Source organism: Mastacembelus armatus, chromosome 21, assembly GCF_900324485.2.
Source record: "Mastacembelus armatus chromosome 21, fMasArm1.2, whole genome shotgun sequence".
NCBI classification, from domain to species: Eukaryota; Metazoa; Chordata; class Actinopteri; order Synbranchiformes; family Mastacembelidae; genus Mastacembelus; species Mastacembelus armatus.
The window spans coordinates 6999444-7014789 of NC_046653.1; the positions used below are offsets into that span (position 1 = coordinate 6999444).

The following is a 15346-nucleotide window of genomic DNA, read 5'->3' on the forward strand; positions in this document are numbered from 1 at the left end:
TTTAACATTTTGCTTGCCGTTTTTCTCCTTTTTTCTCTTTGCAATGTGACTGTAGTAGAGATCCTTGATGTGTGGGTTGACAATAAGTTTTCTGCTGTACTTGATGTTATAATTCAAGTTTGATATACAAAGATCTCTTTCTACACAAAACACTGCTTGGTTTTTAATTTATAAGACTCGTCTGTAATGTTTTTTTTTCCCTGCATCATGATTTGCTTGATATGTACAGTGTCGCAGAGATGAAACCATTTTCATCACATACTGAGCATGAGGCGAGGTACATATTGCCAGTTTATCACAAAGCTGTGACATATTGAGAGATTGAACAATGTACATTCACACCTGCGAGCGATTTAGTTTGCCAGATTACCTTGTGTGAATGATTTGAGGATGTGGGAGGAAAGCGGAATGAATTTTTAAATGACATATTTTTTGGTAACATACTGTAACACACTTTGAAAATGGGCCCACTTAGTGTATAAAGTATTTAAATATTTTATCTGCTGCTTTGTTTTATAAGTTAAAATTGATTGGTGCATTGTTTTTGGTCTGTGTCAGGCATTTGAGCAACAGTGCTGTGTGGCACAGTGCAGCGTGGGGTAAACCGAGGCAGATTACAGCAGTGCAGCCATGCTTACTTTGGCCAGTAAGCTGAAGAGGGATGACGGAGGTAAGACGGGTCGTGCCTCTGGAGCCTCCGACTCCACCCACAGGGTCTCGATCCGGGACCGTCTCCTTACCAAAGGTACATGAGTCACTGTCCACTTTGTCAATTTGAGCTTACTCTTTTATATAGAAGCAAAATAAACTGAGGCAGTTTCAGCATGGATAACATTCTAAATTGACAGCCACTGACATTAACTATCTCTATTTCCAGTAAAATCTTATTCTTAATGTAATCTTAATGGCTCATTCATGCTCACTTGCTTATTGCTGGATGTCTATGTATCAAAAAAGCTCTGTCAATTTTCTCTCTTTACTCTGCATCTCCTTACATGGTAAAGCATAATCTTCTATCACCTGTTTTTCAACTAAGTTTATTCTGTCAGTCATCACTATTATTTGTTGTGGCAAATTTTAAATGCAGGTGTTTCCTTGCAGCTTAAAGCAACAGACATCAGACAAAACATTGTATACTCGTCCACGTTAACAAACGGTGGGCAACTAAATATTTGAGGACTCACAATATAGACCAACATATTTGTTTACTGACTGTGCTGTAGTTTTATGTGTAGTTCATGAGAGGTGTTTATGAATTCTTTATGCTCATCCTCCTCTGTTGCTACCTTACTTTCTTCCATCCCTCTCTTTCTTCCTGGCCATGTTTTTGCCATTTCTCCTTGGTTTTTATTTATAGTTTCCTCTCATTGCCTTGAGACATAGCTTCCAGACACCTGCCTCCTCTATTCTCCTTGACATTGTTAAGTTGTCCTTGTCCTTTTCACTTTCTATTTTTCTATTTCCTCATTCTGTCTGGTATCATTTTCCATCTGGTCTTCCCTTGTGTATTTCCTCTTTTCTTTAGTTAGTACATTTACTACCCAGTTACACCTGATGATATTACAATTCCAAATCCAGTACTGTAAGATGTAATTGTGTAGTTAATAGGAGCATGATTTGCCATTGTCTTTAATGAACAGATGTTGTTTGTTAAGGGTTTTAGGATACTGCTGCAAACAGGGACTAGATTATTAGTGCTAAAAACTACAGTATTTTGTGATTGCTTGGATTTAATTTTTTCCCATGCAGTTTTATGTGCAAAACTTTAAAGCTTTGACTATTCCCAGTACAATAGGAATTTTTTTTTTTTAATCAAAAAGCTGGAAAAAAATAAGTACTGGTGTCATGTACCAAGTTAATGAAGAACATTGTATTGTTTAATTGGAATCAGATTCAACAAGGGTTTTTACAGCACTGACATATATAGAGTCTACATCTGTCCGTTCTCCAAGACAACATTCAAGTGTCTTACTTTTCTCTGTCTTGTTGCTTTGTGTATGTTTTTTTTTTTTGTACAGTGTGCTGAAATTGACATGGTTAGTGCCTATAAGGACGTTAACTACAGTGTTAAGTTATGAGGCAGGAACAAGCTAAATAAACTGTGATTAGCTCAAACTGAGATGAGATAAACTAAGATAGCTGCTATAAATATGAAAAATAAAGTACAGCATGTACCACTGGGACAAAGAGGTACAACTGCAACCTGAAAGGAGGACTCTTACTTAGGATTTGGATGTTGGTTACAGCTGAGAATCACTGGGGGAAATTTCAGATGATAGGTAGAGTTTCTCAATATGTGAACAGGGACCTGACTTTTTGCACAAGTGGACCATGAAGAAGAGTATTTGTTCTGATAAAATCATGTCATCTCAAGTCTCACAAGGCAAAAGACTAAATCCCCACTAGCGCAGAGCAGCTGTCAAATCGCTGATCTTCTGCTCTGACCTCCATATGGAAGGGGACACATGGGGGAAAAATCTCCTATAAGCATCACTGAAATACCTAATTATGAGACACTGCACATCTCAGAATACATTTATATCAATGACAATGGAAGATTCTTGGCACAACATACCAGAGCAACAACACAGAGACCAGACATTGTTTTATCCTTCAGACAACCCTTTTGATGACTAGCTTGGTTGGTATTATTGTGTCTTGTCCCCTAGTCCTCATAATATTCTTTTGGATGGAGCTCAGAGGTGTTAAACTATGTCCCACATATTAAATTGTACTGAACTGTATTCAGCAACTAAATACAGAATTTAGAAATCTCTACTGTCTTTGTTATACCAAAATGTTTGACTTTGAAAACCATCTTTGTAAATGGTGTGAGTCTCCACTAGTCAATTTCAAGTATTGCAATTTTTAAAAAATGTTGTTTTCAGTATGTGTTTATTTTAAGCTGCTGTTTCAGTTTAAATCCATGACTAATATTAAACTATATTTAGGTTGTGCAATTTCAGTAATCTCAATTCAGATCTAAAACTGTTGCTCCATTCATTCCAATAAATTTTTTTATTTTTTTTTTTACTGGGACTAACTTACATATCAGACAAAAGTGTACTTTCTGTCTCTTCTACCATCTCTGCACTTCTCTTACTCATTGTTCTGTTTTGTTCTCCCAACAGAAGTTGCCGAACTTGAAGCCAATCTCCCTAGTAAGTGCATCTAACATATCTTTACACTGTACTAATGGAATTCTTTAACTTACTTTTAATTCTTCCTCATACCTAGTGTTCAGCCACACATCTTCTGTTTAATTACATTTGTCAGTGTGATGGCTGTAAATGTTTATTTTATCCTCATGGTTTTTAAATTTCCTCATCTAATTTTAGATGTAATCATTTGTATAGAGTATATGTAAATGTACACATCCATTTATTTTTTAAAGGCTCATTGGTCTATATTGTTAAGTGAATGACTTTTATTTTATGGATTGTGAAACTACCTATGTATGCCATTTCATAAAAGCTTAACACATTCTTTAGAGTTTCATTCTTATTCAGGTCACTCAGCTCAGCCACATAAATGCCTCTCTGTATTTATCTGAAAATTTGGGTTCAAGGTTCAAGGCACCATAGTCTTAAATATGAACAAAAACACTGTGGACATTGATGTCTTTAATATTATATCTGGCACAGCTATAATAATGACAGTTCAGCTACAGTATTAATCTTTATGCTGTTGGTTTAAAAAAAAAAACACAACAAAAAACAAACACGAGAAAATATAGAAAATGTTGATGCACAACTGGGGTATTGAATGCATCTACTCTACAGTGTGTATGTCTGCTGCACGATAGAAGCTTGCTTGCATTTGCCTGTGCCTGAGGTATATGTCTGACTCTTAGGAATCCATTCTAGCAGACATTCTCCAGAGTCACTGCCTCAGTGAAGGAATAGAAATGGGGGAGCTGTGTGGGGTTGGGGAGACACACAGCTGTGCTCAAACTGCCTGTGCTCCATTACCATCAGCAGTAATGAAATATGGCAGTATGTAAGGATTTCTTTTTATTTCTAAGTGCCTTCAATGTATTGCTTTATGAAAGCCTGATTATGTGCTGTATGACTTGATGGATTTTTACTGACAGGTACATGAGCCCAGGGAAAGATAGAGGTAGGGATCTGTTCATACTGAATACACTCTAAGACGTGCTTACACTGCAAGTATTGCAAATAAAAAATTATATTGAACACAAAATGCTAGGCAGTATAATTTGGTGTTAGCTTTGTCATTTAGCACAATTTATAGATTTTTGAACAAAAAACAATATTATACAAAATGTACATATCTGTCAAAGCATTGGATGTTTATACAGGGCAGTTGGATCCAGAGGTCAGTATAGTAGTGTTGTCTTTCAGAAATATGAACATTGTAACTCTTCATAGAATGCATAGGGAAATAAGAGGCAAACTTAATAAACTCATACCAACAGAACCAAAGGAGCTATTCAAGGCTGAAAACCCTACACGGAACAATATCTTTATATAAGTCCAGGTGAAAACCAGCACTCAGTCAGGTGCCAGAGTCTTTTTTTATACATCAGTGATCATCTTACACCTTAATAATCTGTTATATAATGTATTTTGATATGTATGATTATTATTAGGGCATTTAATGTACAATAAGTACCCGTGAGTCTTACTGTATTGCAGTAAATGCTCATTTAATTACTCATAATTTAATGTTTCTCTTCGTTTTTCGGTAATGTGGGCCAAGTTGGCATAAGTAATCCATGAGCTTGAAATAAGTGTTAAAAATATCAGATGTAATAAAATGATCATCAGATACTTGTAGAGTGCTATGTTTACATGTAGCTCAAAGTAGATTGTTTGCTCATTCTGAGTAAAAACCAGATGTACAATTGGATTTCACTGTGTTTCTTTTCATTCTAAAAATCATGCTTGATAGAGCTGCTCAGATTTTTTTATTTTTTTTTTGAGATTGAAAGCTTTTTGTACATAAACATGGGTTGAAAAAATGCTTCTTCCTGATGTCTTGACTGCAGTAAATGTCCTTGGACACAAGGGGGGAATGTGGTGCCACAGGGACTTCCACAGGTCTAAACATACGTCTGAACAAACTGTGACTGATGAAAGATTTAATGGAAATATAATATTGATTTTTAACATCATTGCTGGGTACAGAAACAGGTAGTAAGAACTAATCGTTGACCTTCATACAGCAGCTTCTGGCTTTTGACTTTGCCTGTCACAGCTTATGACTCTGTCCCCCTTCCCCCACCTGTTTTTCAGGTACATGCAAAGCCAGTTTCCCAGACGAGGACAAGCTGCATCATTTTCAGCTGGCAGTGTCACCGGGTGAGAGAATAAGAATGAGCCCATCTTTGGGTGCCCTTTATTCTGTTCTTAACAACTTTAATAATTTATTGACAGCTTTGTTATATGGGATGGAGGCAAACAATGACAGCTGATGTCACTGTCTGTGTCTGTGTGTGTGCATACACGTGAGAGCATGCTCATGCTCGTGTGTGTGTGTGTGTGTGTGTGTGTGTGGGTGTGTGTGTGTGTGTGTGTGTGTGTGTGTGTGTGTGTGTGTGTGTGTGTGTCAGGTTTTTGCTTCACTGTAGGTCCCCACCATGCAATTCACTGAATTTTAAAGAGATTACTTGGTTTAAAGTTATTGTGACATTAGCGTGAGGTTAGGCACATTATGGTTATGGCAAATTTTCAGGAAATTATCTGAAAAAGATTGATTAATTAATCAATGTGATGTCCGCACAAGAAATGGAAACAAGTTTGTGTGTGTGTGTGTGTATAGCCTTACTGTTCTCATGGCAATGTCATGGTATAATTGAAAAATATGAAAGAAGTTTAAATATAAGTTATCAGCTTAGTGTGACATGATTCTCTGAATAGAGGGCGCCCAGCAAAATGATTTTTCTTTAGAGAGACTTCCTGCAGTAGGCTATGCATTCTCATTTTGTACAACTTTGCTTTTAGACAATGTGCAGACTGTGTGCGTGTGGGTTGTGTGGGGAGGAAGATGTTGTGTGTGTGTGTGTGTGTGTGTGTGTGTGAGATGGAGTGGGAGCCTGCAAGTGTTAGTGATTTGTTTCTAAGTCTGTGTGTGTCCTATAAAGTATTCCTTTTTAATGGCACTCCAGTCTTGGCATTTCGACTGCTGTACAGTCATTATTCCTCAAATCCAATCTGCTTGCTCAGCAGTATTTCAAGGTAGGTGGGTTACCCAGTAAATATTGCACATACCAAACACAGTTGTGTGGTATTACCGAATTCTCTGGAGACCTTGTTACTTCTCGCTTTCTGCTCTCTATGTCATACATTCATGTTTTTTTCTTCCTGTCCTTAAGTCCTATGCTGTCTTTGTATTTTTCCTCACTTGTAAAATCTGTCTTAATCTTGTTTGAAAAGTGCTTCACAGGTAACTCAAGAGACATCAAGACAGTCAAGTAAAACAACCAGTATTAGAAAAACAGGGCCAAAGAAAGAGACTGGTAATTGAGCACAGTAAAACATGTGCCTCTAAAGGACACCAGATAAAAGAATTATGTCTCAGATAATTTAATTCAATGCATGCAATTCCAGTTTATTACTAATTGGGTTTTATTTTCTTTATGTTTCTCTCAGTTATGAAAATAATCTTATAATAGTAATCTGGGAGTGTGGTAACACAGGCATAGTGAAGTTAGGGTTAAAAAAAAAAAAAAGCACAGGCTATGTTGTCAGATGATCAGATAGCATATGAGCAAGCCAGCAGTTTATTTATGAAAGTACTAATCCTGATAATGATCCCACATAACACAGAAACTACAGTAGCAGGTTGAACTTCAAGTAGGATGTTTATAAATTATGATGGGTGTTACAGTGGACAGTTTGAGTAAATAAAGGGTTTTTATCAGCACTGCCCCTGCATTTGTAGAACTGATAGTATATTTACCAGTAAATTATTGATATTTACAGCTATAATGTTAAATACAAAATGTCAAAAAGACTATGTACCATCTCCTTGCCATCTGAATGGGTACCGTAACTCGAGCTTCATTTTCTAAAAGGCCTTTGTAAGCAGCATCTGCAGAGAAAAGCAAAGATCAGCAATTAGATAGAAGGTTCAGTGTCATGTTCTTTAGGAGGAGTTTATAATGAGATTGAGTTATCAGAGGAAAACTTCAAATATTCAAGACCTTTGTTTCAGCCAACACTGTCCCCTCTTTCATTAGCTTTCACAAGCGCTTTTCTTTTTTTCCATTTGTCTTCCTTTCCCTTGTTCAATTAGTATCCTCTTACATCTTTATTAGTGTCATTGCTATTAGTGTGTTTGTATTTTACTTCTGTGATTTTATATTAATTTTTAAAAATTTAAAAAATCCTATGAATGGGAGAAATGATCTGACTTTACTGAAACAGGTTGATTTCCATGAGCCTATGTCTCTGGCATACATGCTGCTAGGGACTGTTCAAAATTTTAAAATGCTTCAATATCTTTAATCTGTCAGGGTTGTACTCCGTGTTGTTATATCTTGTATGTTTTTTTTTTTTTTTTTATTAATTTAAGTCTAAAGTCAGGGATGTCACAGCGTTAGGCCGGGTTTAACAGTGTGTAACGCAAACAGATAGAGCGGAGAACAGTTTGTTTTTCCAACCAGAAAAAGTTCTCTCACATGCCTCTTGTCTCACCTCGTCAAAACATATAATCCACAAGAATTGTAGTTTTTGCCATCGGAGCCTTAATTGACAGGCAAGTTCCGTTTCTGTCTCATTGACTCCAATTGAAATTCGCTGTCATCAGCTCATGGCTGAGGCTGTTGGTCTTAACCTGCTGTCACAGCGTCCCCACACTACTGTGGAAGGAGACTTAAAGTTTCTAATGAACTTAACCTGTTCTTCAATAGATCTGACACCACCTCTGCTTCTTACTATGACCCAGTGTCCTCACACACCATCCCTCCTCCCTCCACCAGCTTAGCTGATACCTTGGGGTCTCTTCACATCCCTCCACCCAACATCTCTACCAGTGCTGCCTCCTCATTGCCCACTGATGCCATCTCCTCTATCAGCAACCATACAACATTGAAATATACCTCAGCTCCAATACCTCCTCCCCTGCCGTCACCATCTGACTCCTCATCAACACAATACACAAGCCCAGCTTTTGACACAGAACAGGTGAGGAAGGAACTATCCAAACTAAAGACCAACAAAGCAAAAGGACCAGATGAGGTCAGCCCCAGAGTACTTAAGGTGTGTGCTGGACAGCTTGCAGAGGTTTTTCAGCAACTCTTCAACCTCTCGCCGAGGCTCAAAAAGGTGCCTAAGTTGTGGAAAACTTCCTGTATTGCCCCAGTACCCTTAGTGACTTCAGACCAGTAGCGCTAACATCACATGTCATGAAATTGTTTGAGAGACTGGTCCTGAAACACCTGAGGTCTCAAGTGTCTGAATTTCTGGACCCCCTGCAGTTTGAATATCAGGAACACATCGGAGTGGAGGATGCCATCATCTTCTCAATGCACAGAGCATACTCCCATCTGGAGAGGCAGGGTAACACTGTGAGAGTCAATTTCTTTGACTTTTCAAGTCCTTTCAACACTATTCAGCCCCACCTGCTCAGTGCAAAGATGCAGGATATGGAAGTTCCCGCAGACATGGCGGAGTGGATGACAGACTTGTCCCCCAACCCCTCACAGATCACAGTTTGTTTGCTTAGATGGCTGCGTATCTAATGTGGTGATGAGCAGCACCAGTGCACCCCAAGGAACTGTACTGGCACCATTCCTGTTTACACTCTACACCTCAGACCTCCACTACAACTCAGGAACCTGTCACCTCCAAAAGTTCTCTGATGACTCTTCAATCATTGGATGCATCAACAATAATAACGATGAGGAATACAGACACTTGATAAAAAGCTTTGTTGATTGGTGTAACAATAACTGTCTAAAGCTCAATATCAAGAAAACCAGAGAACTGGTGGTGGACTTTAGGAGGAGCAGGAAGACCCCAGTCCCTGTCTCCATCCTTGGTGAGGAAGTAGAGATTGTGGACTCCTACAAATATCTTGGAGTCCACATTAACAACAAACTGGACTGGTCAAACAATACAGATGCACTCTTCAAGGAAGGACAGAGCAGACTGTTCTTCCTCAGGAGACTTTGTTCCTTTGGTGTTTGCAACAAGCTACTGAAGATGTTCTATCAGTCTGTAGTGGCGAGTGCACTGTTCTTTGCAGTTGTGTGCTGGGGAGGTGGTATCAAGACTGGTTAGGCCAACAGACTAAATAAGTTGATCAGGAGGGTGGTAAAAATGTTGTTCTTGCCTCGTATAGCTCACTGGTTAGGGCGTGTATCTGCGTGTCCCTGACTCTGCCTACACTGGTTCGAGACCAGAGGAGATCTTTGTTTAAATGTTTGAATTCGTCTTCTATGTTTTCTGTGTAGCTCCTTTCTGTATAACTCGTTTCTGTTTTCTGTTTAGTTACTTTATCACGTTTTTACAAGTATTTTTTTTTTACATGTTTTTTACAATTATTACAAGCTTCACAGCTGATAAAAGCCCTTCAAAGCCCTTCAGCACACACCACTTTAAATTTTCTACAATCATTCCTTTATGCTTACAGATAGCATTCTGCTTTCACTTGCATGTTAGTCAGTCACCAGCAGGATGCAGTGTGAAACCAAGACTTACAAAATTCAAATAAATATTGTTACAATTCTTTTAGAAATACTATGAAACTGTGTACATGACAAACTGTGCATGGTGTTGTTGTACAAGATACTAGGAATCTAGCTGGTCAAAGACTTTCTCCTGTAGAGAGTTTTTTGAGGAAAGCAGTGTCCAAGCTAGTTAGTGTGCTTTCTTCTTATGCCGTAAAAATGGCTTTGTTCTCACCTCTCCTGATATAGCTCACTGGGTAGGGCGCATGTCTGTTGCACAGGATACCAGGGTTCAATCCTAGCTGCGATTAACTTTTTAAATTTTTGTGATGTGATACAATCTCCAACTTCTGAAGTGATCGACATCTATTGCAAGTGGCAAGAACAGCCATGCTTTCAGCAATCACATGCATTTTCCTCAGGAAATGCACATTCTAGTCTTACTTCTAGACTTTTTTTCTCTTCTCAACTCCTAGCTCAGTGTAGTTTTCATTTAAAGTAGGATATGTGATGCCTGTTTATCAGTTCTCACAGTTTGTGACAAGTACATCTGGGATTTTAACAAATAGGACTGTTCTACTCCAGTGGTAGACCTAGTGCCAGCTTCAGCAAAGTACGGCCCGCAGACCATTTCAGGCCCCCGGCAAATTATTTTTGGCCCGCCAGATGATTTCTGAAAAATGATCTTTAACCCTTGAACTGTGGAAAACTTCTAAATCATATTTCCAAAATTTATGTCAAATTAAAGTTTGTCACCAAAACTCATTCAATTTGCTGAAATACAGTGAAAGTTATGGCAAAATTAAGAGTGAAAAATGACCCTTGGTGGATGAAAACATCCCAAACAGCACATGAGGGTTAAATAGTATGAGTATCATAGCCTATCTCTGTTTATGTTATTTTATGTGTATGTATTTGAGTCTAATTTGACACTTTCAAAAATGCGCTGTGTGCCGTTCTGTAACCCCTCTTCTCCTCTCTTGCTCTGTGCTGTAGCTCGCTGTGACAGAACTGCACTGTGCTCTGTGTCACTCCTGCACTCGTGTGACACTTTCTTATTGTTGGGATTGCTGTGCAACAAGCAATCCCAAGATATGTTCTTCGTTTTTTCTCTTTATTATTATTCCGCCGTTTTTCGGCACCTATCTCCTCCTACACTGTTCGATGTAGAAACATTATTCAAGCACCGCTGTGTTCAGCTTAATGAGAAGAGTGCTTCTACTTTATTTGGTGATATCTTTTATATTTTCTGGGATATTCCAGGTTTTGGAAAATTTTCCCATAGAAATGAATGGTGAGAATGTTCAAATCCTCAACTTTGTCCTCTTTCAGCTTTAACTGTGTCAGCATACTTTCATCTAGAAACACCATTCGACCTTTAAACAGGTCTCAAGGCATTAATCTTTTAGCGTTGTATTCAGCTTTTTGATATCTTTTACGGTTTTTCATTAATCGCAGTTTACATTTTATGGTGTTTTTAGGCCTTCTCTGAATTTTACATTGGCGTCTATGGGAGTGGAATGGTCACAGCTAGAGTGGGAGAAGCTGTTAAGTTTATTGAAAATTCTTCTCTAATTCACTGTCATGGCTTCAATTTTGCCTCTTCATACACCATTCACCAAAAGTAGCAGAGATTTTTGTCTTCTTTCAGGTAATGCTATTGTCATTTTGATAGGACCTACGGTTGTTCCACCAGGTGGCCAAACCCACAGAGAGTGACTGTTCAATCTCTCATTCACTCCTATTATAAAAGAGGTCCAGGAGTTCTGGTGAAAAACACAAATGAAAGCTGTTTCTAACTCCCCAGCAATCCTTCATTTTTTGGAATATTTTCACAAAAAATTGATCAGTCTCTTTATTGAAGCCTCCTGGCTCTGTTAGTGAAGGAATTGTTTTGATAGGTCTTTTAGTTTTTCTGTAGTCCTCCATTTTGTGAGGTGAAGTTTTCTCAGCTTCTCATGTACTGTGCCTGCTTCAAGTACTGTGTCACTGTCACTCCCCCTCCCACTCTGGGAGAGGGTCACCATAGCAACAGCTCACACAGCAGTAGCAGGGACCACAGCTGCCTGTGGTTGGTAATTAAGACTGACTGGCTGCCTAATGTCCACTGCTGTTACACATGGGGGCCATTCTCAGTGTGGGCCATGTTGTCTTCTCCAAGCAGGATGTGATGACACTTTTGAATAATAGTTTACAGTTATTTAGAGCAAGTGACTGCACCTTTCTAAAGTATAATGAACACAGCATGTTGTGCTTTCAAAATAAAAGCCTTTGTTTAGGATTCTTTCAAAATAAAAGCCAAGACATAATAAAAAGAGCTTAAAATGCACTTTGACTATTGGCATACAGCTTTAGGCACCAACCTAGGCTCTTTAGCAGCCAGCAATGCAGTTGGCCTCAAGCTTTTTGCTGCAGTCAGCAATCCCAACGCAATTTCTTCAGAAATTGCATCTTCTAGTTTATTTTGCATTAGTCTTTATGAACACATGAACAGAGTCCACTGCTTCATCTGGAAAACCTTTGAAGTGGGATGCAACATGATCCTAAAAGATAAAAACACATGGAATGCCCAGTTTAAGTAATAAAATAGTGTGGTCGACATCTAAAACGTTTGAAAGACTACTTACTCAGTGTGAAAACTGGTATTTCCCCAGGTTGTGTTAGAGATGTCATTTTAATGTGCAGGGCATTCTGCAAGTTTTTAGGTGTCAGCCGGTTTCTCTCCAGCGTCTTTAGGGCATTCGTTGATGAGAAAGTTGACAACGTGTAGGTTGAAGGAAACATAGTAAGCACATAACAAGCAAGCTTCTTGAGTGTGCTGTAATCCTCAGAGCATATGAGCCAGAATGCGCACACAGACTCTGCACCTTGTAGCACAGTGCTGACTAGGGAGGATGCTTGAAAATCAATTAACTCCATCTCAAATGTTGCCTTATTTAAATTACCCCCTTAAATTACAACGTGTTTTCTGGCCCACCATCTGATGACGTAGGAAAAAAATGGCCCGAGGCCAAGCCAACTTGCCGAACCCTGACCTAGTGCATTGTACACTGACAAATCCAAAACATTAATGGGCATATAGATAAGCGTGCAAACAAAAACACTGTCATAGAGCCCTAAGTGTAATTTCTGTAAAGGGATATTCTGTGAACATATTTTATTCAGGATGTCTGCTCTATGGATTTGTCCTTTTTCACACAGCTAATAGTAAAAGTGAATGAATTCCATGTAACAACACTTCTTGACATCTTTTTACAATAAAATAAAATGAAAGACAAGCTACCACGTCAAGCTATGTGTTTGTGTAAAATATAAGATGCTAATTAGTAGTTGTCTTATTTTTCTATTGTCCTCATACTGTGCTGTCAAATGTCCTTTGAGAATAGCCGTGTATTAGGTGGACACTTTCCACACATGAGCTGTAATTTTTGCTGCAGGGAATATAATTGTGGTCAGGCAGGAAAATGAGAAATGCAAAGGGAACATGCCTCAGGATGTAGGTTGTCCAGAACCTCATACCCAAACCAGCACAAGGCAAAATCAACTTGACTTGTTATTTTGAGAGTTTGTAGTTTACAGCTTATGTAAGTGCTTCTTTCCTTTCCCTTTCTTCTTTGTTTGTTGTATTTTCTTCTGTTCTTGTTATTTTTGAAGTTTCTTATGGGAATAGTAGGCAGTAGCTCTGTTTAGATGAACAATATCCAGGCTACGGTAATATGTTTCACTGACAGCATTATGTCCAGAAATCCTAATGTCAATTTACAAAACACATTCATTTATAGGATTTGTCAAAAAGAGAACAGAATACATACATTATGCCCACAAATTCAGTTTTTGGGGACTTCAGAAGTATCTGTAATTCATGTTCAGTGCTTGACTTAGTCCTGCCCTCATTAAACATTTTGTACACACAGATGATTTTTTTTTTAGTTTGACAGGTCAGCATGAGTATAAAAAGAACCAAAAAAGGGACAAATATGTGTTGTTGAGAGCCTGTGGTTCTCAAAGTTACCATGTCTCATCAACAAGGCACTCCCTGTCTTTTGCCACTGGAGGCAGACCACATCATGTGTTATTTTTAATAATTTTTAGTGCCTCTGTTAATATTGTTTCTCAGACACTACATCAAATCATCTCACTTACATAACTCAGAGACCAAAAGAAAACAAATAAAGAACTCAATTATGCACATTGTGTCTGTTTGCCCAGACATAGTTGAATCAAGATTGGTGGTTTAAAGCAGATTGTTATTTTATTATTTGGAATTATATACTGTGTTTTACATCTACATAACTACATTAAAAATCTAGAAAAAACACGGTCTTTTAAGTTGAAATTAGTTGGAATGTGTCCTTTTCCCATGTAACAGCTCTGTGCTCTGACCCTGTCACCCAACACCCCTGTGTTTCTCTGAGGAATGGGGACAGCAGCAACACTCTGGGGTGAGCATGTTCTCATGTCATTGTCTGAATTAAAAGAAATACAGTAATGAAAGAAAACTGATGTACAGACGTCTTTGTATTTCAGATGTACACCTTTTGCATGATTTGAATATGCAAACTTGTGAATGAGTTGTGCTTATTGCTGCAAACTGTTATACACCTAGAGTGTATAAACAAAACTCTGTAAGAGTTACCATATTTTAGAGACAGCAAGAGGTAATATTATGTGTTTAAAATTGGAGTTTAGTATGTCTTTTTTGATGCACAGTGCCCTCTTATTGACAATAATATCATGTCTTTGCAATTATTTATTTGCTGTACCAATGAAACTGTAGAAATTGAGAAACAGCAATAGTCATAGTTTACAGTACCTTGGATGACTCAGTGGTCATGTTCAGTCATCCATTAACAGCTCTTCCATAGATCAGTGTGAGTCTGGGCTTGGGTATGGTTCTGTCGATGTTATTTTGGTCCCTACCATCTAGTATCACCCTGCTTTGGACTTGTGACCGTATGAAGTAAATAGGGTTTGTATTTTTGCCACAGAAATTTTTCCTGCAAAATTTCAGGTCTTTTTATAAATGTATATAAAAAAAAAAATGAGAGAAAAAAAAAAAAAAAAAAATATATATATATATATATATATATACATATATATATATGTGTGTATATATATATATATATATATATATATATATATATATATATATATATATATAAAAAATTCCCGTCTCACCCCCTATGGGTGGTGTGTCTTCCTCAATCTCGGGTCCTCTACCAGAGGCCTGGGAGTTTGAGGGTTCTTCGCAGTATCTTAGCTGTTCCTAGCACTGCGCTCTTCTGGACTGAGATCTCTGATGTTGTTCCTGGGATCTGTTGGAGCCACTCTCCCAGTTTGGGGGTCACAGCCCCGAGGGTGCCGATTACCACGGGGACCACTGTTGCCTTCACCTTCCACATCCTTTCTAGCTCTTCTTTAAGCCCTTGGTATTTCTCCAGCTTCTCATGTTCCTTCTTTCTGATGTTGCTGTCACTTGGGATCGCTACATCTACCACTACGGCTTTCTTCTGTTGTTTGTCCACCACTACTATGTCCGGTTGGTTAGCCATCACCTGTTTGTCGGTCTGTATCTGGAAGTCCCACAGGATCTTAGCTCGGTCATTCTCCCTCACCTTTGGAGGCGTGTCCCATTTGCCCATACTCGCACAGCCTTGCACAGCCTGCACCTGGGGTCCTGCCTGGTGTGGTAGACCCCGGCCTCTATCG

At 38.5% G+C, this 15346-nt stretch overlaps 1 protein-coding gene across 2 annotated transcripts in view; it reads left to right on the plus strand.

The window, feature by feature from the left end:
- The window catches only part of ube2f (ubiquitin-conjugating enzyme E2F (putative)), a 41065-nt gene that overhangs the window by 1653 nt on the left and 24066 nt on the right, over nt 1-15346 (plus strand). For both annotated transcript variants that reach the window (XM_026295448.2, XM_026295447.2), the window contains exons 2-4: nt 559-745; nt 3132-3161; nt 5259-5324. In XM_026295448.2, coding sequence (XP_026151233.1) covers nt 631-745; nt 3132-3161; nt 5259-5324 — 211 coding nt within the window. In that variant the 5' untranslated portion in view covers nt 559-630. The remainder of the gene's footprint in view (nt 1-558; nt 746-3131; nt 3162-5258; nt 5325-15346) is intronic.